Source organism: Elgaria multicarinata, chromosome 5 (assembly GCF_023053635.1).
Source record: "Elgaria multicarinata webbii isolate HBS135686 ecotype San Diego chromosome 5, rElgMul1.1.pri, whole genome shotgun sequence".
In the NCBI taxonomy this organism is placed as follows: domain Eukaryota; kingdom Metazoa; phylum Chordata; class Lepidosauria; order Squamata; family Anguidae; genus Elgaria; species Elgaria multicarinata.
This window is the reverse complement of record NC_086175.1, coordinates 35815508-35843063: the sequence shown is the minus strand read 5'-3', so window position 1 is coordinate 35843063 and position 27556 is coordinate 35815508. Positions and strand designations below refer to the sequence as shown.

At 42.0% G+C, this 27556-nt stretch overlaps 1 protein-coding gene across 1 annotated transcript; it reads right to left on the bottom strand.

The window, feature by feature from the left end:
- Positions 1 to 1751: 1751 nt before the first annotated feature.
- ERCC5 (ERCC excision repair 5, endonuclease) lies at positions 1752 to 23014 on the bottom strand. The gene is made up of 16 exons (XM_063126121.1): positions 22911 to 23014; positions 21701 to 21819; positions 20560 to 20735; positions 19432 to 19572; positions 19282 to 19364; positions 19109 to 19169; positions 16738 to 16881; positions 13499 to 13706; positions 12393 to 13325; positions 10869 to 11110; positions 9990 to 10109; positions 7765 to 7978; positions 6514 to 6658; positions 5096 to 5296; positions 4611 to 4695; positions 1752 to 2567 (listed from the first exon to the last, which is right to left on the bottom strand). The coding sequence occupies exons 2-16, from the start codon at positions 21786 to 21788 to the stop codon at positions 2019 to 2021; spliced, it is 3390 nt and encodes a 1129-aa protein (XP_062982191.1). The 5' UTR covers positions 21789 to 21819; positions 22911 to 23014; the 3' UTR covers positions 1752 to 2018.
- Between the last annotated feature and the right edge of the window lie 4542 nt (positions 23015 to 27556).

The window sequence follows — 27556 nt, the reverse complement described above, 5'->3', positions numbered from 1 at the left end:
ACAACAGGTGAGGAAAAGGCCAAATTCCCCCTTCACAACTCCTACAATCTCAATAATTATCATGTGCCCCACACCAGTAATTGCTATTTGTACTTGCACATTAAATGCAAAGATGCCTTTAACCGTTTAACGTGTTGCCTGGCCCTCAAACATGCAGAGCAGGTAATCTCCTTGCTCTATTTCTTTACATGGTATGTAGAGTTCTGCGATTCTTTCTTCCACGTATGCGTATCAGTTGGGTAGGGTAACCCATAAGACTATGATGGAGCAGAAGGGTACGCTTAACCCTCTCCTCTGGTCAGATGCAGCCTGCTCCAAGCTGATTTGGGTTGTGAAAAATATGTATTCTCTAACTCCACGTGATGCACATTTAAGGCTTCATCTTCCAGATCAAAAAATGAAATACTCTAGCTCTGACACAGAATTATAAAAGTGGAAATAAACACAAGCTTAACTAGGACCCATCTGTTACATGCTTCCCTTGTCCTAAAACCAGATGGAGTGGGGCGTTCTAGCAGGGAGAGACGGAAGTAAGCTGCCTTTGATATTTGAGGTAGCACATAACCCATCATGACTAGTAGTCTCCTCCTCCATGAATTTAACTAATCCCCCTGTAAAGCCATCAAAGTTAGCAGCCATCACTATATCTTGACGTACGAAATTCTACAGCACATCCATTGGTCTGGTATCACTGCACACCCCCTTCAACTACATTGGATGATCCCTGGTTGTAGTGTTTTCTTCACACCATGCATCATTTTCCACATTTCTAATCTGTCCACCCTCACTCACCCTTTTTCTAAGCTAAAACCCCCCAAATGTTGTAACCTTTTCTCACAGGGGAGTTGTGCCAGCCCCTTTGGTCACCCTTTTCTCTAAGCTACTGCTCTGTGATCCCAATAATCCACTAGATCTACGTCCTCTTCATGGCAGTAGACTTGTTTGTATATTGTTTGTTACACACACTTTTTCTTTGAAGCAGTGCTGGGATACTTTATGAAAACTTCTGGACTTCTCACAAAACTGGCAATGAAGACAAAGGCAAAATTTGTGTGTTTTGACTGTTCGTGTTCAATAAATATGCTCTACCTGGGCAAAATGAAGGAAGACCATCCAGAGAGGAAATAACACCACACCCTATTTGCAAACTTAGCACCGATGGCTAATGTTCACTGTTATGTCTGGGGAAATGTATGCCCATGTTTTTGATGGGCCTGTTCAGAAGACACCTTAAACCTTGCTGGTTAAAGCTTTTGGTTAAGCAGCAGGGTTTAAGGTGTATTGTGTGATGCATTTTGCTAAACCCTGCCCACTCGCTAACCACAGTTGGACCATCTGCAGCAGGGTTAGCGGCTCTAACCATGGCTTAAAGTGTTGTGTGAAACAGCACAGCTTGTGGGTTAGTGCTAACCCCAGAGAACCACAGTTTCACTAACCACAGAGCCTGAAGTGTCATCTGAACAAGCCCAATAGGTGTTCTGTAGTTTGCACTGAAAAATGATCAATACCCCCCCCTTCCTGTCAAATATAATTTTGCACAGAATGCCACACTTAAATTGATTTTGAATTCAGGCGAACAGCAAGGAATGAGGGAACTGAAGCTGCCCAAAATATTTCCTCCTAGCAGAATGCAGAAACCCTGCATGGTACGCAACTTATCATATTTCATGAAGTGTGAAGCTGACAGGCAACATTATGAAACGATCTCATTTCCATTATGAAAAACATATGCATTACAAATCACCTTCAGAAACTTCTCAAGGGAGGCAAACTCACATTTATTTTTCTCGATGGGGCAAAAATTCATATTATCCTTTTAAAGAGGTTTAAAAATTCCACCCGTTAGCAGTTCTCTGATGTAAATAGTGCCAATATATACCAAAAAAAAAAAAAAAAAGTTAATGGAGGTGGGAGTTGAGGAAGAGAGGGAATTCATCTTCTCCTAATGAAAGTTACATTGTGCTATTTATAGTTTTTTTTAACAAAAAAATCCAATGTACATTACTAGCGAGTAGAACTTATTTCCTACTCCTTCCCTTTGAAGACTTGCCCTTTGCTTTTTTGCCCTCAAAAACAGGTCTGGCTGTCACCATAGACATTTCCTCGTCTGCACTGGAGCTGCTATCCCCTGCTTCATCCCGTGTTGGTTCAAGCTCCACGTTGGTTTCACAACTTCCTGCGTCAGCTTTGAGCGTCTTTGCAGTTTTCCTTCTTTTGCTCTTCTCTGAGGCTTCCTTCCCCAGGTCTTCAACAGATGCCTCACTAGATGCCTCCGAAAGCTCAATCTCCCCTATAAAGCCTCCGCCTGAAGAACTCTGCTCTGTAGGTGAGGGGCACTTTTTCCTCTTTCCCCGCCACCTGTGGACTCCATCTGGGCCTCGCTCTACCTTCCCTTTCCTCCGCTTAAACTCCTGCTCTAGGACTGTAGTTGCCTCCAGGGCTTCACTTTGCTCTTCTTCCTTCTCTTTCCTCCTCATACAAGTCACAGCCCTGCGGAGCCTTTGACTCTTGATGGCTTGTTTCTCTGCTTGCGCTAATCGGAAGAATGAGTCAATGCGGAGCTGAGTCTGCAAAGGAAACAAGAGCATCCCCACCAAGAGAGGTTAGGAGAATTACAAAGTCCTCTTCATTGCAATAAGACAAATGGGATCTGCAACAAAATACTGGCAGTATGTCCTCACACAGTTTGGGATATTATAAGGTGTAAATGACTCAAGCCGCCCAATTCACTCAAGCCCTTTGGTTTCCCATTTCTCTTTCCCAACTGACATTCCAGGTTCTCCAGCTCCTAGTGACCACTGGGTATCCTCAGTCCTTTTGAAGCTGTTGGGGAGAGGGTATGCCCTCTTTTGGACTTGCTGTTCGGGGCTACCAGGAGGAGGGCCTTCTCTGCAGTGGCACCCAGGCTGTGGAATGAGCTCCCTAAAGAGGTTCGCCTGGCACCTACACTATACCAGGTGAAACCCTTTTTATTTTCCCAGCATTTTAAGTCTAGTAACTTAATTTCAACTTTGCTGTTTTCAATTTGTATTTTAAGACTTTATTAAATTCTGCATTATTGCTTAATTTTATACCGTCTGTGTCTTTATACTGTATTTTATATTATGCTTTTATGCTGTTTGTTCTATATTTTGAATGGTTTCCATGGTTTTTAATTTTTGTAAACCGTCCAGAGAGCTTTAGCTATTGGGCAGTATAAAAATGCAATAAATACATAATTCTATAACCCTCAGGGTTCCCCCAAATGTGTTGATAGTACCGTCTTTTTTCTCAGTGACCCTGCTTTGGCTCCATTTCTAAGGTGCCACAACCAAATCAAAAGGCTACCCATCAAAAACAAATCCAGTAAACCCAACCTGATTAGAATGACATCAGAGATCCCCAAAGATGCAAAATGTATAAAACATAGCCTGTGGCAGAGGTGCTAAACATGGCATAGGAACCATGAATTTGTGGGAACCCTGAACTGGAGAATGGAGTGATTGTGGGCCTGGCTGTGGCAAAAACATCTCTGATCTCTCCCATGCTCCCTGGCTCAGTAGGGGCAAAACCACACCAAGTCACAGTGGCCATATTTGAATTGCAGTGAGGGTTAGAGAGATAGTCTCTCTTTATTTTGAAGTGGATTTGTGGCACACATGCTACTTAAGTTCTTTCCAGAAGAAAGGTGGAATATTCATCTTATAAACAGGGCATTACTCATTTTTCAGATTGCAGAACTGTTCCGCAATCCTGGAACACAAGCTGAATTCGCATGGTGGGTTGTATTTTGAGACAGGCCTACTTTTCTTAATGGGGGGTTGATTCATCATCTGCTTTCTTGAGTTAACCTTCAGTGATGCCAATTTTTACAGTGATGCAGTTGTCAATATATACTTGCTGATGATTATTTAAGTAAGAACGTAAGAACATAAGAAGTGCCCTGCTGGATCAGACCAAGGGTCCATCTAGTCCAGCACTCTGTTCACACAGTGGCCAACCAGCCATCGGCCAGGGATGAACAAGCAGGACACAGATAAGGACAATTATATTATCCTTATCTATGGATAAGTAGCCAGTCTCATTGCTCTGTTCGAGTCAGATTTATATTGATAAGTACCCTTGTCTTGTTGCAACAAAACTGCTTTGGACACTTCACCACCATCAAAACAAAGAAACAAAGCCCTATGAAGAGAGACTGAAACAACTGGGCATGGTTAGCCTGGAGAAGAGAAGATTGAGGGGAGGCACAATACCACACTTCAAATACTTAAAAGGTTATCATACAGAGGAGGGCCAGGATCTCTTCTCAATCATCTCAGAGTGCAGGACACGGAATAACAGGCTCAAGTTAAAGGAAGCCAGATTCCAGCTGGACATCAGGAAAAAAATCCTGACTGTTAGCGCAGTACGACAATGGAATCAGTTACCTAGGGAGGTTGTGGGCTCCCCCACACTAGAGGTATTCAAGAGGCAGCTGGACAGCCATCTGTCAGGTATGTTTTAGGGTGGATTCCTGCATTGAGCAGGGGGTTGGACTCAATGGCCTTTTAGGCCTCTTCCAACTCTACTATTCTATGATTCTATGAAAACTATCCCCACAGAGAGACACGTTTGTGCTTCAGTAATACCTGCTGAGCATTCATCTGTTTAAGGACAGGCAGTAGGAGGTCATCTGTTTTTAACTTCGTCCAGCCAAAATGACTCTGGCAAAATGTGCAAGCAGTTAAGGAAAGGAAAGTAATAATGAAAGAAAATCCGAGCATGAATGAAAGTTCCTTAAAACAGCTTAGTAAGGGGGTGGTATTGTAATCCACATTTTACAAATCTCTATGTAAGAATTATATGGAGCAGCACAGTGTCAAAGAAACACACAAATGGTATGCAAATTAATGGCTTTTAAATGTCGTTTGAGTTTAGAGAGAGAGAGTTCTATCCCCTGCTCACCAGAGAATTAATTCACCAACCATATGAACTGTGCACTTGCATGCAGAGGGGAGCAAGACAGCACCCCATTGGCGTAAAGTTCACTTATGCAACCATTTCTATTAGAGCAGCTTCCCTTTGTAACTACAGCTTACCAAGGGAAGAACAAAACAGAAGGGGAAAAGGATATTCTCTGATCTGTTCCAAGTCGGGTCTTCCCCAAATGAAGGATCCCTTAGACTCATCCACCACAGGGCGCAGATAAGCTTCTGCTACTGCAGGGTTTGGGAAACCAGGTCCAAGCTGCAACTGCCGCAATTTTTTCTTCACTTTAGTATCGTACGGGTTGGGCCTCGTTTTCTTGCTCTTCTGAGCCTCAGCCCACCATTCCCTGGAAAAAAGTAGAATGGTTTTTTTTAAAAAACAACAACAACAACCTCACACACACACATAAGAACAGCCCTGCTGGATCAGACGAAGGGTCCATCTCATCCAACATTCTGTCCCCACAGTGGCCAACCAGGTGTGCATGAGAAACCAAAAAGTAGGCCACGAGCACAACAGCACCCTCTACTCATGTTCTCCAGCAGCTAGCGCCAGAAGGCATACTGCCTCCGATACCGGAGATAATATATGGACAGCATGACTAGACTGCACTTGTTAATGAGCAGAAATATGGACTTCACAGAGTTCCAAAATGCTGCTAAGAGTCCTGTATAGCTTAACACAGTAAGCAGAATTTTAGCAGGCTTTAGCTGACAAGAGCAGGCCTCATTCCCTGGATGTCCCTCTCAATGTTATGTCACCCTTTTCTCACTGGGCCCGTTCAGAAGATACCTTAAACCATGGCCTTAACTATGGTGAATAAGGCTTTTTGCTTTATTCACCATGGTTAAAGCCATGGTTTAAGGTGAACACAGCCCGGCTTTCTGGCTTAACCAGTGGTTAAAGCCATGGTTTAAGGTGTCTTCTGAATGGGGCAACCAAGTCTTATCTTAAGGTGAGCTGGGAGGTTTTCATCCCTTAGAAGGCACTAGGAAGGCAATTAGTTTCCCAGATTAAATGCTTTGGGAACTTGCGAGAGGGAGCCCTCCTGCTTCTTCTGAAAGGGGGGAGGGATGCAGCCTGTCAGCTCCTGAGAGAGGCAGGAACCTAGCAGGGAAGCCTATAATAACCAATGTGTGAGTTTCATGCTTCAGCCTCGCTTCAGGAAGAATTGCACAACTGGCCTGGAGAACCAGCTGTGGCTCAAAGGGATGGCTTCCGTCTATCGTGGCCCCCCCGATAGACACCCAGTTATGAAAGCTTAATCAGCTGGAAGGAGGTGCTAATTTTCTTTGCAAGTATACATTCTGCATTCATTTCACATCAATAAACTGTCATCTTTTGCAGAAGTGTCTTGATAAGCAAAAGAACCTGATTGATGACTTGGACCTGTCAGAACTAGAACCCAACTGAACACAACTAATCACTCAACTCTAAATCACGCTGATATTTCACTGTGTTTACAGAAGCCAGACATCCTGGCTCATAATATTTCAAAGTAGAAGACAAAAATTAATAATAATGGAAGACAGGAATCAATAGCCCACGAGAAAAATTGCCTACATAAGTTTGAAGAGAGGCTCCATTCCTCGTCCAGGGAATTCGTTCAAGACTTCCATCGCCGTTACATAACCAACGTTAGGAATGCCTTCTGTGTAATCACTGCCAAGTAGGTAGGCCAAATTTATTAACTTGTTCCGATCCAAGCCTGAGAGAAAGAATCAGTAACGTGTATGTGATAAAAAAAAAAAAACACCCTACGAATTCTAAGGCATTTGTTTTGTCAATAAAACAGCACCACAGCTCTGTAGTAGACTGCAGGTTTGATTGAATAAAATGCAAACTTCAGTCCATAACATTCTTAACACACGGGTGGCATAAAGAACTTGGGACAGCAGGATTTGATTCCGGCTGCACATCAGGTACCTCAGTAAAGAGGGGCGGGGACGACGACAAAAAAACATCCCACAAACTATAATTATTATAAAGCATCTTCATATATTTACAAATATCCACCAAAAGCAGATATTGAGAGCACATATAAAAGCTGTAAGCCTTCAACAGACCACTGGCAACAAATGACTTATATTTATAGAAAAGTCTGTCCTATCCCACAGGCTCAGAGCAGATAACAGTAATTATACTACTATGTCCACGGGAAAAGCTAGTTTGAATTTTATTGCTGCAACAGGCCCAAAATGCAAGCTGATATATACTAGCCCTAGAAGCTTTACATGTTTTAAGCTTCTTCTGACTAAAATACTGTTATTTATAGCTACCACTGCATTTCTGAACAGACATAATTCATTCCCAAACTTGGAAGCAAATCATCAGTCCCTGAACACTAACTTGGAAAGCCTAGTGTTAATCCATAGTTCAACAACAGCAAGCACAAAGATCAAACCACTTTAGATGGTGAAATTAACAGCACATGTCTATGTTTGTCTATTCAGAAGTGAGTCCCAATGAATTCAATGGCACTTATACCAGGCACAATCCTAGGCATGTGTAAACAGGAAAAAAAAGTCCTACAGAGTTGTAGGACTTCTTTCACTCTAAACATGCATAGGATTGCACCCTAAGTCACCAATTTGATGGTCCTCAAAAAGAACGAAAGGACGAAAGAGAGATCCTAACAAAATGTATTTGGGTATCTATTACTGATTGTGAAATAAATATCCCAGCAAAATTTTGCTCGTACATTGAAATTACAATGACCACATTTCTCAGTTTAAGTGAGATAATATATGTTTGAAAACGTATAGAGGAATTCAAGATTCAAGAACTCCACATAAACAAAAGTTTGGCCCTTACCTAGCTGATTCTGGAAGTCCACAAACTGATAATATTCCACATACTTGTTTTGACTGAAGAAGTTTTTATACACATGCCGTCCTCCAAACAACCAAATGTCACTGTCGTCTGTGATGGTCCCAGAGGTTTGATCAGTGAGGTCCAAGACAGCACACTGAGCCTCTGCTTCCATAGGGGCCTCAATGTACGGAATGCCAAAGAGGCGTAGAAGCTCCTACAGAGAATGGGAAAACAATATTTAAACCCACAGCTATTCTCATACGACAGCCCATTCCCAAAATGCAACAGCAAGTAGAGAGAGAACACTTAGGGAAGGTAGACCCAAGCAAATCTCTTAAACTCATCTGCTCAGGTAACAGCTACCCATTACAGCAATTATTGGAAAAAGTCCTACTGCATTATGAAAATTCACTAGAGCATGTTCCGCAGGTAGCAAAGCTCAAATTATACCCCAGGAAGACTTACAATTTACGAACGATGCCAAAGGTAGTTCAATCCTATGCATGTCTTCTCAGAAGTAAGTCCCGCTGAATTCAATGAGACTTACTTTGGGGTAAATATGTATACATTGCAATCTAAGGTGGCTACCAGGAGGAGGGCCTTCTCTGCTGTGGCACCCCAGCCGTGGAATGAGCTCCCAAGGGAGGTTCGCCTGGCACCAACACTATATTCTTTTAGACACCAGGAGAAGCCCTTTTCATTCTCCCAGTATTTTAACAGTCTATAAATTAATTTTAGCTTTGCTGTTTTAATTTTTTATTTTAAATTTGTATTTCTGCACTACTTTTATCCTGGTTGTGCTTTTATGTTGTATTTTATATTATGATTTTATACTGTTGTTTTATACTTTGAATGGTCTTAATTTCTGTGAGCAGCCCAGAGAGCTTCAGCAATAAATAGATAAATAAATAAATGGCCAGATTAAGTACAGCCTCAATTTTACATTTTTAAAAAGTCAAAACTATGCCTATTGATTGGGTGAGCAGTACAAATTCATCTTCTGCAGGCAAGTGTTTCTCATCCACTTCTTCCAAGTTTGATTCTGCTATATTTGCAGTTATGTGATATGCCATTTAACCCTGGCGTTGCACTGGATGGACAGTTTACACTATTTTTAGCTTTCTATGAAAATCATATGAGGGCTTTCCCGTTTTCTTTCTTCTTCCCAACTGCAAATCCTGGCAGTACAATAAATGAATTGCTCACTTTACAACTGTTATTTCACTTTTTAGTGATGGTTCTGAAAAAGCTATTTTCAATTCATTTATACACGATCCTTGCCTAAAAGTTTTCTGCCAACAGTTTGATCCAAAATGATATTTTCAATTTGCAAAGTAACAAAAGGAAATAAGTAGGCAATTTGGTACTTTTTATAATTGACTTCTGTCTCTCTCTCTCATGCGCACGCCCCCTGTTCAGACAACACACTAAACCATGCTGCTTAGCGTGTTGTCTGAATAGGGCCTCTCTCTCTCTCGCTCGCTCTCCAGTTTCTTTCTCCAAGGATAATACATGAAGAAATTACTAACATGAGAAATTTAATGTGAGTGAGTGAGCAGTTCTTAGTTAATTATGAAGTAATGTGGAATGGGTTCCTTGGAGGGAAAAAGGCGGGATATAAATGCAGTAATACATAATGTTGACAGTTTCCTTTTCTTAAGAAAACTTATCTCAATTTCTTTTCTCATATGTCTGAAAATATCCATTTGCTGTGGCTGATTTTAAAAGATACTGGTTTCTTTTTAATGCTCCTCTTTTCTTTTTCCCCCCCTTATACTTGCACCAAGCAGAACACTGTAATCAGCTAAATAATCCCCCTTTATATTGTTTACTCTTCTTTTATTATTTATTTATTGCATTTCTATACAGCCGATAGCAGTATAATCTATACATTAGCCTTGAAGTAATTCAATGAAATGGATCAAGACACCATTGCTCAAATAAACTAATGAAAAGAAAATATATTATCCAAAGGCAGACCCCCAAAAAATCTATCCCACCCTGCAACACACACACACACACACACACACACACACACAACTTCCACAGTCACAAGGAAAGCCATAGTTGTCCAATGTAGAGAGATGGACTTCAGATTCAATTCCTACTTCTACATGTACTTCACTGAATATTCTTGCCCACATCAACACTTTGGTTTCCCCTTCTGTAAAATGGGAATCTCCATAAGTGGTTGCGAACAAACTAGATGGATTATAAATGCATACCTGACTTTCTAAAAACATCTGTCCCGTCACAGTGGCAGCAATACGTTCCTGCTGTTGTTTCTGAGCCTGAAGCGTGTTTTGTTCGACAGAAAGATTCATTTCCAGGGCTTCCAATTCCTCCTGCAAATAGAAAGCAAGCTCAAAGCTTCGCTTAACGCACAGATCTGAAAAGAAATTCTTTGCACCAAGCAAACCCAAATTGCTTATTTCTCCCATGAAGCTTGGAAAGGAAATTCGAGAAAGAATGTTTTCTCCAGTTACACATGCATGCATCCATCAACAAAATTTCGACTCTCCTTTTTTTAGTTAAAAAGGAAAGAGCGAGTTTCTAGTGTTCACAACCACAGGCAGAATCTGAAAACATGGAAACAGCAAACAAGTCATCAGAAGATGAAACTTGTGTCCGCATCCTCAGTCACAGAGATATTAAACGCCCTATCCCGACTGACTTCAAATTCCTCCTTTTTGTCCTTATTTATTTACGATATTTATATACCACTCCCCTTTCAGAATTTCGGAGCAGTGGACAAAATAAAACAGAATAAAATCAGAATAAAAACACACCAAAAAGACATTTTAAAAAGTGCAAAATAAATTGCGGCTGGTTGTTAAGGGAAGGCTTCCTGGAACAACGACGTTTTCAGGAGGCACCAGAAGGAATACAAAGTTGGCACCTGCCTGACCTCCAGAGGCAGAGAATTCCACAGGAGGGAGGCCACCACACTGAAGGCTCTTAATTCCTTTCAAATCTCTGCACAAATTGAACAGTAAAAGTTATGCAAACTCTGAATAGAATATTTTAAGAATGCAGGCATCCCTGGTTCACAGAACAGCCCTCCCTTGTTATTCACTCAGTACAGATGGCAGCAAAATAATTACCGTATTAATATCCTGCCATTCATTAACTGCCGCATCCGCCTGGCCTTTGATTTCAGCATCTTCTTGCAGAGCCAGCTCTGCATCTTCGCCAGTGTTTTCTGGTGGGCTCTCCACAGCACCGTTGCTCTCTGCTGCATCTTCAGATGCTGTCTCTTCCTCCTGTTCAGCGGAAACAGGTGACTTCTCAAGGGTTTCACGTTGAGGTTCACCAGTTAGTTCAGCTTCCACTTCAATGAAGCTATCTGATCAGTTCAAAGAAAAAAAGTAGGAAAGATTATTTATTGATTACTATTTATTTATTTACAATATTTATATACCACTCCCCATTCAAAATTTCAGAGCGGTGTACAAGATAAAATAAAATAAAAACAGAATAAAACATTTTAAAATAGATTTTAAAAGAAGCAAAATGTATAGTGGAACGTGGCTAGTCATTAAGGAAAGGCTTCCTGGAATAATGTTGTTTTCAGGAGGCGCTGAAAGGAATACAAAGTTGGCGCCTGCCTGACCTCCAGAGGCAGGGAATTTCATAGGAGGGGGGCTACCATGCTGAAGGCTCTTCCCATGGTGGGCTCCAATCGGAGGATGGATCTATGTGGAACCACCAGGAGATTGGTTTCTTCGGCCCCGTTCAGAAGACACCTTAAACCATGACTTTAACCATGGTGGTTGAGCCAGAAAGCTAGGCTGTGTTCAGAAGACACTTTAAACCACGGCTTTAACCAGTGTGAATAAAGTAAAAGGCCTTATTCACTGTAGGAAGAGAGCTGTCTAGAGCCATGAAAAAGATAAAGGAAAGGGCACAGGGTGAAGAAAGAAGAAACAGGAGGATGCAGGAAGGAGCAGAACTTAAGAGCAAGAATGTTGTTACAGCAGGATCAGAAGAATACAATGAACACGCGCACTGTAAGCTGACCACATGCAGTGATACAAAGACAATAAGAAGTCCTGGTAGTTTTAGGACAGCCCCACTCTGGTGCCCTCCAGATGTGTTGTACTACGACTCACATGATCCCCAGCCAGCATGGCCATGTTTTAGCACATCTATCTCTCCCTCACACACACACAGGGCATGTCTAGGTGGGGCGATATCCAGGGGATTGTCCTGGGATTATCCTTGTGCATCCACATGACGCACAGGGGATCCTGGGAACAGAGAGGGATGATCCCTGCAATTCCCCGGGATATCGCCCTACCCTTCTGTCCCGACTTTTCCCACAGTCCTGGGATGATCCCAAGACTGTGGAACGTGTGGCCGGGTGTCCCATTTTCTTCCCAGCTCCTCGCGAGTAAACGTGAGGAGCCCGGAACTGGGCACATGGCACGGAGTTCTGCAAGTGCTCCGTGCCCATCGGGGGTAGGGTGGGAGCAGGGTCAGGGCAATTGTTTCTTTAAAAAAAATGGCAGGAGCGTCCTCTTCCTCCTGGGACATCACGTGTGTAGACTGAGAACGAGATCATCCCCCTCGTCTAGCCATGCCCACACACACACACACACACACTTTCTTTTCGAAAGTCCACATACCATCAGAATCACTCTCTTCAGACTGCGATCGATGTTCCATCCTTTCTTCGCTACGATGTGCCGTTTCTGAAGCAAACACAACTTCGTGCGGCATACAGGAGCTCTTTTTTTCTAGCTGGTGAACCAATTCCCTTAAAGGTTCGGCTTGTCTAATTTTGGAATCGGTTGAGGAGACTGACAGAGACGGCGGTGTCAAAGACCTGACTGGCTGCTGCACACCACTGTTTCTATTCCCAACTTGCGCCGAATTCACATCTGTTTTGGAAGCCTGGGTTCCCACACCTCGTCCTTCCCTATCTGCCCCAGGAGAAAGTCCTTTTTCGATGAGCAGGCTTTCAGGTACGCTCTGATCCCTTTCCAACAAGAGTACTTTTTGATCCAATTTGCTCTCTTGGGTAATGATTCGATTTCCTGATTGCCCAATAGGCAAAATTGGAAGCCCTTTCGCACTCTGAACTTCAAGGGCCTGGTCCTCCTCATCTGAGCTACTGGAAAGAAGGTCCTTCACAGAAGGTCTTTCTCCTTCACTATCACCAGCAGTACTGGTAAGAGCTACTCTAACATCCTCTTCCTCCTCACATAAAGCCTTCCGAATAGCCCTCAGAGTTCTTGGGGACACATTGCCAGCATCTGTGCTAGGGCCAAACCAGGGTTTATCTGAATCAAGCCGATTTTTGTTTTCATCTTCCAATTCCTCCTCTGAACTGCTTCCCAGCATCGCAGCCTGGATAGCAAGCACCGTTCTGGGAGAAGGAGGTTCCGGGTAAGTACTGCTGCTTGATTCGGCCTTTAAGAGATCACTTGGAGGTGGCTTGACATGAACCTGAGCCTCGTTAACATTCCTACTAGGCTTCGACTCCTCAGGTACTGTGGAAGAACGGCCTGCAGGTGTCGTCACCGGACCTCTGGAGGTATCTCCTTTGGACTGGATACCTGAAAGAAAGAAGTGACCACCACTGATTATTTATATGTTATAATAGAGGTTTGGTAAACTGCAGAGGAAAAAGATAGATTAAAAACTGCAATGACGATTATTTGTTGCTGCATGTTGTGCATTAAGGGGCACTCGATACCTTTAGAAAACTGGAGCATTACTGCAATGCTACCTTTTATCAAGATGTAGTGAGAAGTATCTTCAGACACAACCCTCCTGGTCTCCACTTCTTTCAAGAAACCCCCGTCGTCTTCATACTGGCTCTGGATTTGGCCCGAGTGCTGATCATTCATCTCCTTCTGCACCTTTTCTATGTGACGGTTTAAGCTGCTTTTCTTAAGCAATCCCTTTAGCTGATACTGGGAGAAGTCACTGGATCCCTTTAATCAAAATACAGTAATTACGCATCAGCCTGGAAGAGAAGATCCTGCATATCCAGAGCAAATGCATTTACTATGTAAGAAGACAAGGAAATGTATCACTTTTTTTGTTTTGTTTTTGGTATCATCAGCTATATCTGTTACTTGGATGCATTATCAATTGATTAGGGATAGTTCTGTCGTAAGCTGGACTATTTCCACAGGTTCTTACAGTGGCGCCATATCATGTTTCGGCGTTGCAGGAGTGTTGAATCCCTTTCAGCTCAAGGGCCAAATTTCGTTTCAGAAAAGCTCTTTGGGTCACATTTCAGGGGTAAGCAGAGCCTAGACAGAAGGACTGGGGCCCAAAATACCCACATATTTTAGCTTAAAGCTTTTGCTGCTGGCAACTAAGTGTTAAGAGAAGAGGAAAAAAACTGTACAAATAGTTGGGGAACCACCAATCAGCAGTCAGGAGAAAGGGGATGGGGCTAGTCAAATGGTGTGTGGCCATCTGGGGAATCTTGGAGGACCAGACTGGGAGCACACCCAGGCGTGTGATCCCAATCCTAGATTTGGCCCCTAGGCTTGAAGTTCTGCAACCCTGCTGTATAGCAACACTGCACCAGAGAGGGCCTAGCAAGGGGACATTGCTTCTTCAGTCAACAAGAACAGAAGTGAAGGCCTGCATTTGGGAATGGAGCCTGGCGAGAAAAGGCCTTTAAAGCCCTAAATGGTTTGGGACCAAGTTACTTGAAGGACCACCTTCACCCATATCAGCCTGCCTGTACTTTAAGATCAGAAAGAGAGGCCCTTCTCATTTGCCTACCTGTGAGAGAAATTAGGTGGGTGTCTACACGGGAGACGGCCTTCTCTGCAGTGGTCCCACGCCATTGAAACAAACTTCCATTGGAGGTCTGCCATGCACAATCCTTGCAGGTTTTTAAGAAGGCCCTCTCTTGATGAGTACGGTTTTGCTGCTATTGCTATTGTTTCTTGGTGATTTTATTATTAGCTTTTATTGTTTCAACTGCTATTTTATTGCGCCTGTTTCTATTGCTTTTAACGTTTCAAACTGTTTTTATGTATTTTATTGTGGTAAGCCGCCTTGTGAGGGCTTCTGCCCTGAAAGGAGGCCAAGATATGTTTTAAATAAAATAAACAAAATAAAATAAGGTGAGATCAGAACGAAAGGTCTAGTAGACAGAATACTGAACCTTGCCCGAAGAGAGTTGGCTTCAAATCCCTGCTGAGGCAGAAATTGAAAACGGCCGTAGGCAAGTCACTGTGCATCTCCCTTAGTTTCTCACACATAAAGTGGTTAAGAAAAGAAGCAACTGCTCTCTCACAGGCTTGCTGAGAAAATAAAATGAGATACGCAGTTGCAACAAAAGTTACTGCTTAAAATGATTTTTTTTTCTTGGTGTGCTTTTAATATCCTTATTGTAAGCTGCACTGACTGCTCTTTTAGCAGAGAAGCAGGATATAAATACCTAATAAAGACTGCAGCACACTTTTGCAGAAAATAACAGTAACAAGTTTCCAAATTCCTCAGAGCAGAGGTCAAGAATAAAAATTTGGTAATCACAGTATTATAAACCAAAAGTATGGTCACTCAAGTATTGGTTCCCTAGTGATGCCAATACCCTAAATAGCCAGGATTAGTTATATTTAATATTGGTTATTTACGGAGAAGTGGGCGGATTTAGAACAGCTGCTTAAAGACAGCAGGCAGGCCTATGACTAACGTACGTCTGTGAATGATTTCTAAACATGTCTATTTGCACTATCAGCTGTTGCTATGCTGAGAAACAAGCAACAGCCCTTCCTACTGTTGTCTGAGCAGGAAATGCAAGTCCACCCTCTTCAACTGCACCATTTTAGCTCAATTCCTTTAATTTACAGCGCAATACTTATCCGTGTCTAATCAGAAATAAGTCTAATGGAATTCAGTGACGCTTACTTCCTAATATAGAGCTGCAACTTGAAAATGTTAACACATGAGAAAGAATCCTTACAGGTAGGTCTTAGTGAAGGTCCTGAGAAAACAGGGAAATGAAGCTCTTTCTCTTCCCATATTTAAGCAGGCACTTAAGACATATTCGTTTCAACAAGCCTTTGACTGTTAGCATTTCAAGCATTCAGCCTATTCTCTTACTGAAATAGGTTTTGTAATTTAATTTTTATGTCTACTTTAAATTGCAGTGGTTTTGGTTTTGATGTTTTAGGGAATGTTTTACATATTCTCTTACGAACTTTAAATATAGTTTTACAGAACTGTAGGATAGAACACTAATAAATAAGAAAAAATGTTATGGAGAAAGACATAGTTGTGCAAGTATGATTCTAAAAAAGAACAGGCAAAATTGTATGGCATTCTTAGCCCGTAGGAATATTTTGTCAATTGGAAAGCTCCAAAGACAGTATGATGTGGAGCCAGGAAGGCAAAACTGTGCAGCTGACTGGTAGTAAAATGGAAGTGTAAACAGCAAGGTTTGTATTCAATGTCTAATTTAAATCTTATTTATTCCAATGGGTCTACTCTATGTAGGATTAATATTGAACGCAACCTCAAGAGATGAAAACTGATTTCAATACAAGTTTGCCCTTTCTCACAAGGTGCCCTATTTCTCAAACTCTTAATAGGAATCACAAACACTTAATAGGAATCACAATGACCTTGTTCAGAAGACACGATAAGCCACTCCGATTAAGCATTGTGAGCTAAATATTATGGCTTAGCGTGACATGTGAACCATGACTCAGTCTGCCGTGTGAAACATTCCTAAACATGGTGGCTACATAACCATGGTTTAAACACGTTCACTAACCATTTGCTGCAAAAGGGTTAGCAGCCTACCCCTGGCTCAGTGTGTTGTCTGAATAGGTCTAAAGTGAATGTTCTGCTGTCAGAATCCCACTGGGAGAATATAGACTGAGAATGATTACCCTGATATCCCAATGTAAACACTTAGCCTGACAGTAGAGGGTTTCCTAAAAAAAGATTCATCTTCTGCTGGCTTGAAAATGCAAGGGAAGGCATGTGCATTACCTCCGGCATTGCCTCGACTAAAGTTCTTCTTCGTTTTGTGAATTCCTTCATGTCAGTGAGGATCTCATGCTTTACTTCAGGGGGCAGGCTCAGGAAATCTTCTGAGTCAACGTCTACAGAGTGAGGGTTTTCAAACAGTTCTTCCTAATGCAAGATGTAAAAGCCAGTACACAAAATTGTGGGGCTTTGCAAGGTTAGTGGGCTGAAATAACCACAGACCATGCAAAAGCATTAAAAGAAAACACACATGCAATCCGACAGTGAGACATTTGAAATTAATCATTTTCTTTTCCAAATGGGACAATTGAGGAAGTTGCAACTTTGGGGCACAACACAGCTACCAAAATGGGTGCATAAGGAACCTAGAGGGTACAAGGTGAACCTCTGTGCACATAAAACCACTAGGCAGCCCCATACGGGATGAGGAATGGGGCGAACCAGTTTCCGCTTTGGCCTTCTTCACAACAATGTCCAAAAATATCCCTTTATTCCCCCTCGCCCACGGCAAGACATGAAAGGCAGCCACAAATTTATACGGGAGAAGGGTGCACTAGAAGATGTTACTGGGGTAAAAGCTGGCTTTGCTCCTGGTCCCAGTAACCCCAACCACACAAAATCAAACCTCCTCCTTTCTGCATATCCCTACCTGAGTAGTCCAACCCTAGGCTCTGTTTCTTGGGTGATGATACTTAATAAGAATTGGTTAACTATGAAAATAACTTGCCAGCACAAGGAAGGGGGGAATATTTTGAAGACATTATGCTTGGTAGTAACTCAAACAACCTATTTATTTGGAATTTCTTGCTTTCAGCTGGAGTGACTTTCCTTTTATGAAGGTAGACAGATAAGTTAGAAAAACACCTTTTAGAAATCACAATCAGAGTTTCTTTGGTTGCCACAGACAAGAAATTTTTCAAAGTATATAATGATCACACATGCAAATTGGTCTCTTCCTTTAATTTTAGCATGCTGGGTGATTATGTATGGAGTCATACATCCACATGTATGTATGGAGTCATACAACCACATGAAAAGGAGGACAGGGCTCCTGTATCTTTAACAGTTGCAGAGAAAAGGGAATTTCAGCAGGTGTCATTTCTATGTATAGAGAAACTCGTGAAATATCCTCTTCGTCACCAGTTAAAGCTGCAGGAGCTATACTAGAGTGACCAGATTTAAAAGAGGGCAGGGCACCTGCAGCTTTAACTGTTGTAATGGAGAGGAAATTTCAGCAGGTTCTCCATATATACAAATGACACCTGCTGAAATTCCCTTTTCTATGCAACTGTTAAAGATACAGGAGCCCTGTCCTGCTTTTCATATGGTCACCCTAGTCATACAGGATAGGAGTATTACATTAGCCATGATAGCTACAAACGTCTCCAACCTCTAACCATCACAAGTATACAGCTTTTCAAAAGAGGGTGACTAGTATCTACGCTGTACCGTTTATGGGTTTCCCCAGATTGTCTGGCTTGTCATCATTGGAAATGAAGCACTAGACTAAATGGATCTTTGGTCTGTTCCAACAAGTTAGGTATTGTGAAATAAGAGTAAAGTCTCTTCACTGGCTGCCAATTAGTTTCTGGGCAAAGTATAAAGTGTTGGTTATTACCTTTAAAGCCCTACATGGTTTGGATCCAGGCTACCTGCGGGATCGCCTTCTCCTGTACAATCAGCCCCACACACTCAGGTCCTCTGGGAAGAACCTACTTCAGTCTGCCAAAATTAGACTGACAAGTATTACTCAGAGGACCTTCTCTTCTGCTGCTCCCAGACTGTGGAATGGCCTGCCGGAGAAGACTCGTCAACTTAATAGTCTTTTAGCATTTAAGAAAGCTATAAAGACTGATCAGGCCTATCCAGTGGAATTTTAGGATGTTTTTAGGATGTTTTAATAATGTATACTATGTTTTTAATCCATTTTATGTATTTTATACTTGTTATTGTTTTCCGCCTCGATCCAAATGGAGAGGCGGTATTGTTATCATTTTTATTATAGCAGTATCTAGAAAGCTTCATACATATAATCTCATGGAAGGCTCACAACAATCCTATAAGATAGGTCATGGTTATTAGCCCCATACTGCAGGAGAGGATTTGCTGATAGTGGCTTGTGATCACCAGGATCAGAGGCAGTATGCCTCTAATTACCGGTTGCTTGGGGGAAATAGTGGGAGAAGGCACTATTGCCTTCTCCCACTATCATGTCCTCCTTGTGAGATCCCCTAGGCATCTAGTTGACCACTGTGGTAAGCAGGATGCTGGACTAGGAACAGACCAAATGCCTATTAGCAGGGCTCTGAACAAATGCGCAAAGAAATATAAATGGGCACAGAAGAATGTAAAATCAAATGCTGAAGATAATTACCTGCAGTATCTTTTTCTGTGTCATTCTCTCCTCCCATTCCTTTTCATCTTCCTCTTCTGAGCTGTATCACAAAAGTATCAATGGTATCAACACACTTTCTATAGAAAGGAAGAGTATTTTGTGTCTATTTTTTTGAATGGTTATATTGTAAACCTTGAACTTCTTTCACTCACCTATCTTTTTCATCTTCTTGTAAAGAAGGCAAAACATAAATATCATCGACTTCTTCTCTTCTTATTTCTGAAAGGCTGGGGAACTCAGCATTGCTGGGGAAAATTAAGATGTATAAATGTTAAGTTTTTGCTAATCTTACGGTTCAAAACACACACATGGAGGGGATGTTCTTGCCTCTTGCCTGCTAGCGCCGTTTTGACAGCTTGTCGTTTCAGGAAAGTTTTCAAAAGTTTCTCCGTAGTTTTCTTGGAGTCAGTGGCTGCAACTTCTTTTCGTTGTCTTCGCTTGCTCTACAGCAACATTGGTGAAATAATATTTCTATTACATGATCGTGTTATTTTCCTTAGGCTACAATCCTCTACTCACTTACTTGGGAGTAAGCCCCACTGAACCTAATGGGACTTACCTCTAAGCATACATGCTGTTAATTTAATTCTTATTTTGCATCAGCCAAGATAGTGGTATTTCCAGTGGGCTTTCTTTTTAGAATATTTCTTCCTTTAATTATCAATTACCTGATAACCTAAATCCACAAATGACCCAGAGGTTCACTGAAGTAGATTTCATCATTAGGGAACACAGTTCAATCTCTGTCTCAAAGACTTGTAAATTAGTTCCTCCATTTTGCTATAGCTGCGTTTCTACTCCTCTAACAATGCAATCATATATGTGTCTACAACAAAGTAAGCCCCACTGAGTTTAATGAGGCTTCTTCCCAGGTAATCCAGGACTGCAGTCTGAATCTGCAATGCTATACTTGCTCACTTGGGAGTAAGGCCCACTGAACTCAGTGGGATTTAGTTCTGAGTAGACATGCTTCTCGCCTGCCCAAGGACCTCCACTTCCCTTACTGGGCTTCGTCCTTTTTCCTCTGCTGCCCCTCATGCCTGGAACGCTCTTCCAGAACACTTGAGAACTACCAACTCAATCACAGCTTTTAAAACTCAGCTAAAAACTTTTCTTTTCCCTATAGCTTTTAAACTTTGAGTTTGTTCTGACTCTATACTGTTAGCTTCACCCTACCAGCGGTGCCTGTTTACATTCTCTTTCCCTCCTTATTGTTTACTACAACTTTATTAGATTGTAAGCCTATGCGGCAGGGTCTTGCTATTTACTGTGTGGTCTGTGCAGCACCATGTACATCGATGGTGCTATATAAATAAATAATAATAATAATAAAATAACATGCATAAGGTTGGACTACAAATTTCAATCTTCTATACAGTGTATAGAATATTTGGAATATTATATTTGGAAATGTTGCACAAAGCACATACCAAAGTTTGCCTCTTCAAAAGTGGTGCTTCTCCATCAAAAACGAAGACAGGACGGATCCGAAAGAATAGCAGCTTGCAAAGTCGGTGAAACAAAGTGAGGAGATGAGCATTGTGGATGGAATTTCCATGGCGGTCCCTTGCGCCTTTAACAGCTTGATTCAGCCAAATGCTGATATCTTAGAAAAGCATTCATAGGAAGACAAGCAGAGAAACCGATACATGCAAACAAGCAGCACATCTCAAGCTTAAATTGCCTGCCTCTGACAAAGTCAGGTCTAGCATGTACCACAATGACGCTGTTCAGAAGACACGCTAAGCCACGGTGGTTAAGCATTTTGAGCTAAACATTATGGCTTAGTGTGTCATGTGAGCCATGACTTAGGTTTTTTTGTGTGTGTTTTGTACATTTCTTTTCCTAGGTTTAAAATGTTTAAAATTTTGTAAGGCCGCCTTGAGGCCCAGTATTGGGCAAAAGGCGGGTTACAAATAAATGTAACAATAATGATAATTAGTGTATTGTGTGAACCATTCTTTACCATGGTGGCCACTTAACCATGATTTAAACATCATCACTAACCATTTGCTGCAAAGGGGTTAGTGGCCTGACCATGATTTAGCATGTTATGTGAACAGGCCCCAAAATTTTCTTTCTGATTTAAGAGGTGCCATAGGACTCTTTGTTAGATTCATTTGCGCCTCATGAGCACTCTGAGAGACGTAAGTCTAATTTTACCTTTTAAAAGTACTATTATTATACAGTTCTAATTACTCAGTGCATAGGTCAAGGTCTGCAAAAGCAGTAGTACTCAGTAACTGTGCAATCCTATTAATCTATTCAGAAGTAAGTCCCAATGGGACTTGCTCAGATGCAAGGGTGTATAGGATTGCACTTAAATAAATAACATTTCTCCAATGAATAGGTGGCTGGCGGAAGTTGGAAAGCTGATGTCTGCACCAAGTAGACTGAAGGGAAAGCTTGGGCAGTCTGAAGGCACAGCAGTGAATGTGTGAGCTACTACTCTGCTCATAGAGCAGGCCTACTCTGAGGGGATACCTCTGCCAGCTGGTTTTTTGGGAAATGCCATTTGGGTGGTCAAACTAACCAGACGTTTACATAGTCAGATTCCATTTTTAAGGATACCAACAGCAAGAATTTTTCCTTCCAGTGTTTCCGGGTTTATAGGTCTTCCAGAGCACTCCAGCAGTTTCCAAAGTCCTTGAACTCCCATCTTTTATTAAATATTTTAATGAAAGGTGAATCTGTTAGAAACAATAAATATATCGGTGTGTAAAAGAACATTATTAGGAAAAAACCCTACATTTGCAAAAAAAAAAAGGGTAGAACAATATTTAGTTATAGCTACTTATTCTATTTGTTATTATTTTGCCATATCTACAAGCGCTCCACAAAGCATTTAGCTGAACACTAACTAGAAGAGTTATCAAAAATTTAAGGCAACACAGACATGCACAGCTTATCAAACCTATGATAACCACAATAAGAACATAATTCAGCTTGATAGAACAGACAGGGAAAACAGTATATGGCCTAAACATATATATTTCTCTTGATCAACCTTGCTTCCATCTCCCTCCTTGCAACCATATCTCCTGTGGCAAATATTTAATTGTACGCTTCTTGGGGGCAGGGACCTGCCTTTTTTGCTGTCGCTCAGTAAAGTGCTATATACATTAATAGCACATTATCCTGTATCAAAAACACGTCCTAAAATTGAAACCATGAAGTCAAGAAGAGTCAGAAGCGACTGAACGAATAAACAACAACAAAAATTGAAACCAGATTCCAGACAGGGGCACCTTGCTGCGGTTTTGATTAGAGAATAGGGTGACCATATGAAAAGGAGGACAGGGCTCTGAATCTTTAACAATTGTATTGAAAAAGGAATTTCAGCAGGTGTCATTTGTATATATGGAGAACCTGGTGAAATTCCCTCTTCATCACAACAGTTAAAGCTGCAGGTGCCCTGTCCTCTTTTAAATGTGGTCACAGTATAGTTGCAGTATAGCTCCTGCAGCTTTAACTGTTGTGATGAAGAGGGAATTTCACCAGGTTCTCCATATATACAAATGACACCTGCTGAAATTCCCTTTTCAATACAACTGTTAAAGATACAGGAGCCCTGTCCTCTTTTTCATATGGTCACCCTATTAGAGGAGAGACCTCTTCCAGGAGCCTACCTCGGCCTAGGGGGAAAAAAAAGAAAGATAGGGAGCTCTTATTTTGGGAAAAGACAGACGTGGGAGCCAACGACGGATCCAGCTCAGGGACTTAACGTTGCGGAGGAAGAAGGAAGGAAGGGTCATTCGAGGCTACACAAACATGCCCTTACCGAACCTCCGCCATCGCCGTGACGTCACCGACCCTTCCGCATCTTCAGACGAAGAGAGCCTGCGCCTGTCGCCACTGCCTGCTGGGAGATGTAGTTCCTGCCGAGTGGCGCTGCTGCTTCGGTGGCTGAGCTTTGCGCGCCTCCTGGGGTGGAGCAGCGACGTGGAGCGAAAGCCCAGCTGCTGAACGGAATCGTGCTCACTCGTTCCGCCCAGTAGGCTTGGCTTTACCAAGGCTGCGACCCCTACCCGTTTACCTCCGAGTAATCCTACTGAACAGGGCCTAGTTGGGAGGGGACGTGTATAGGATCATAACGATGGTGGTTGAGACGTGCCATTCGCAAGCACAGCTGGTTCCAGATTTCGGCGTCTCCCTTCTCTGTATGCTGTCCATGGGGCCCTTCCCAGGAAGTGTGGGAGGCGGCAGCAGGCCCTATCTGGCGGACTAGCCCCTTCTCTAGCCGCCTAGATATTAAGTGGGAAGGAACAGCCGCTGCCCCGGTAGGAGTTGGGCCCGGTGAAGGCGCGTTTTTGCTGAGCTCCGGTCGTGTTTTCTCTTTCAAAAGGGAGGAGACTAGCGGACAGAATTGGGACTACGGAGGATGCCCAGAAAGAGAGAGTGGGCAAGTAGGCAGTGATGCTCATCCAAGCAGGGGTGGTGGTGGTTTTTAGTGTGCAGTTGTGTGGGGGGGGGGGGGGAATGTGCAGTTGGAAATCTGATAATGAATGTGCAGTTTAAAAAAGCGGTGAAAAAATTAAGACACGTGCTATGTGTATGTTAAGAACTTAACAATAGACAGTCAGGGATGGCATGTAACGCAAATTATATAAGGAGGCAGGTGAAAGAGCCCTTGATGGTGTGACTGGTGTCATAAGAACATAAGAAAAGCCATGCTGGATCAGACCAAGGGTCCATCTAGTCCAGCACTCTGTTCACATAGTGGACAACCGGCCAGAGACCAACAAGCAGGACATGTGCAACATCACGCTCCCACCCATGTTCCCCAGCAACTAGTGCACACAGGCTTACTGCCTCAAATACTGGAGATATAGCACACAACCATCAGGGCTAGTAGCCATTGATAGCCTTAGCCCCCAGGAATTCATCCAACCCCCCTTCTAAAGCCATCCAAATTGGTGGCCATCACTACATCTTGTGGCAGTGAGTTCCATAATTTAACTATGTGTTGTGTGAAGAAGTACTTCCTTTAATTTGTCCTGTGACAGTGTTGCCTCAGTAGATGTGGGGACAGAGTTGGCACTTGGGTTTATTGCATCGTCTGGTCCCTCCGTCTGTGTCTCTGTCCCAAGTACTATTGCTGGTTAACAATCTGCTTCAGGTTGGGAAATTGCTTGTAGGCCAGGACTGGTTTCCCTCCCAAGGCTTGTGAGAGAGAAGTGTCTGTGCTGCTGATGGGTTGGAGTTCACTGATGATCCATTGCAGTGATTGAAGGGTGATGCAGCAAAGATCATATCTATAAAAAGAAAACAATCTAAAAGCATATTTTCTACTGCCAATCAGAAGAATCTGACGAAGAAAGATCTGTCATGGTGAAAGGCTGCAAAAGGTGGGAAAGCTGTTGAAGAAATGCTGCTGGAGGGTGGAATGGCGGCTTTTATCAAATTGCTTGTTATGGCAGGAGCTTGCAAAAGACTGACCAGGGGCACTAAAGCCTCTAAGAGAGAAAATATCTCAAATAACATCTAATCTGTCTGGTATTGAAGATATTGCTAATGCCGCCATGGAATTACCTTTGCAACACCAAATGGAGCTAGAGAAATTAGCAAAGGTGAAAGATTTGCAGCTAGGGCAGGAGGATTAGGAAAACAGGAGCCATGGGTGGAACATCAGAATCCATAGTATGCTAGAATCAGAGGAAGAGAAAGACCTAAGCTTAACAGGCTTAATTTAGGATTCGAGGTCCAACCAGCAGACTTTGAAAAGACACACAACAGCCCTCAGGCTAAAACCACAGAAATACAGAAATCCCATGACATAATACTCTGCTTTGAAAAATTTAGCACAAGCAGGGGGGGGAAATCAAAGTAAGATTCCCATCTAAAGCAATTACTTTAAACAGCCAAAGTTTATGGTTTCTTCTTATGCCCCCCTCCCAGAGTCAAAACATGGCAATGGCAATGTCAGTTGAAGGTGTAACAGACCAGCTCAGGTTTGTCTCGCTCCTATCACAGCCCACTTGGACACAATTACGGAGTATATGAATGAGTGTAGGAGACAGCAAATGCTGCTGTTAGCATGGCAACAAAACCACAGGGCAAAGTCAGAGACTTCACAGCAAGAGAAAATGAACTGAGGCTTAAAAGAACATTTTGAGGCTCAGGTTCAAGTTCTGAGGTTAAAAAGGACCAAATTTACAGCTCGTATGGCTAATTTACCATTCAGAGGATTTCCAGAGAGAGTAGAGGGACAGAGTGCTGAAGCCTTACTGTGAATTTTCCTTATGCTTTGCTAATAGATTGGGCAAACAGACGGTGGCCTCCACAGCCCCTGAGAAATGAATTTCAAAAGCTGGGACCTTGTAGCCTAATTTGTAGTCATGAAGACTAAAGATTTCATCCTCAGATTGACTAGAGCGGCTGCAGAATTTTAATGTGAAGATAATATAATTCAGGTGTATCACAATCTGTCTCCAGATACCCACAGACGCAAAGCATCATTTCATGAAATCACAAATATTCTACAAGAGGCTGGCCTGCCCTACTCTGGGACTACCCTTTTAAATTGAGGATCTCTTACAAGGGTACTACCTAGCTTCTTACTAATTTAAATTAAGGAGTCCAAATGTTGAGGGATCTTAATCTACACATCCATTACAAGAGTCAAAATCTGGAGAGCCATTTTGCTGTTAATGATGCTGCAGATTGAGAACTCTGGTTTTCCAGCCCATCAGAACCACCTCCACCATCATTCACACCGTTAACTATATTAAGGTTGTGTTATTCACTTGTCCTTTGCCTTTGTGATTGTTCATCAACCTTAAGCATAAATGCTTGTGAAAAGAGGGCAGGGAGAACTTATTGTTCCCAATATGCCTTACATGTCACTTTCCAAGGTATAAATAAGCCAGCATTCACAGGTGACTTAGATTAGGAGATACCCCTTGTTACACCAATAGTGCCTCTCAATCATGAACAAAATGGGCAATCTAGTCCTTCCCACTGCTATATGGGTGGATTTAGAGGTGGTGTACTGTGGGAAATGTATTTTCTATATGCTTTTTGTTGTTTTAAAGTTTGTTCATGTTTTGGGTTATAAATTATTCTCTAAACAAAGGGAGAGGAAAAATGAGGAAATGTTATCAAGTATTTCAGGTATATTTCTTTGGATTCTTGTGCTTTATTTATGGCAACATTTGACAGTATGTCCTTTTATTATTAAAAGAGTTGTGGTTGTATGTTTTACTAATTTAAGTATTTCCTGTTTACTGAGATTAATTTTTGTAGCTTTATTTTCTTGTATGTATTCTGGTTGCTGAGGTGAGTTTTGGCAGACCAGGAGACTCACTTTAGTTGTTGTTTTTTGACTGATACATATTTGCAGATTCCTATTCCCATTTGCCCTCATCTATTGAAGCCATTGCCATGCTTATGCACATATGACATATAGCATCCAATTAGCGTTCTTTTTGTGGAAAATAAATGACACAAGTTGAGATACTATCCTTAAATGTAACAGAATTGCATATCCTGTTAAAGCAAGAGAATTACCCAATCCCTTAGTAGGGAGCACCCTGATATTCTAATGTTGCAGGAAACTCACAAGCCAGATATTGAAGTTCTTAGGAATCCTTGGCTTGGGGATCAATTCATTGCCTGTGGAACATCAAAGAAATGTGGGCAGACTACAATAACTGCATCCTCACTTCATTTCCAACTTCAAAGTTTTCTATTGGATGATGAGGGGCTGCTTTGTTTTTCTTAAGGGCTTATTGCAGTCCAAAAATATACTGTTGCAACCATTTATGTTCCCAATATAGGTCAAATCCAGTTCTTTGAGAGAGTATTTCTCAAATTGGCAGTATTTGGGGAGGGAGATTTAATACTTTAAAAAAAAAATACAGTGTATGATTGATAGTCTGCCCCCATCCGCCCATATTGGAAATGTCAAAATACACTTACTTCCATAGATCCTTTTACAACACAAAAATATGCGCACATACCAATTTCTCTTGGAAACACAAGCAGCAATACAGCAATATAACAAAACTACACTTCCTGCTCTTCTGTAGAGCCCATTTTTTACTATCCATCTATCCTGTGGAGGATATTCCGGGCAAAACTGAGAAAGGGGAGCAAAGCTGCAGAATTCGTACCACCATGAAAACAAAGATGGTTTCAATTAGGACTACCACTGTGACAGAAACCACAGCTGAGTACAGTTCAGGCCCTTTGACTGCACTTAAATCCCTTTATATCTAATCATTTCATCATTTGAGCAAGAGAAGAGACGTGATTTTAAACTTCCACATTTGATGTGATAGGATTAAATCTTTTCACACCAAACTTTCTTATACATGTGCCACAAAAGTAGAAAATTATTTTTATTCAAAGGAAATCTTTTCCCTAAGTCTCCCATTTTTGATTAAGAGGACTGGAAACCTACCAAATTACAAAAGAACAAGATGA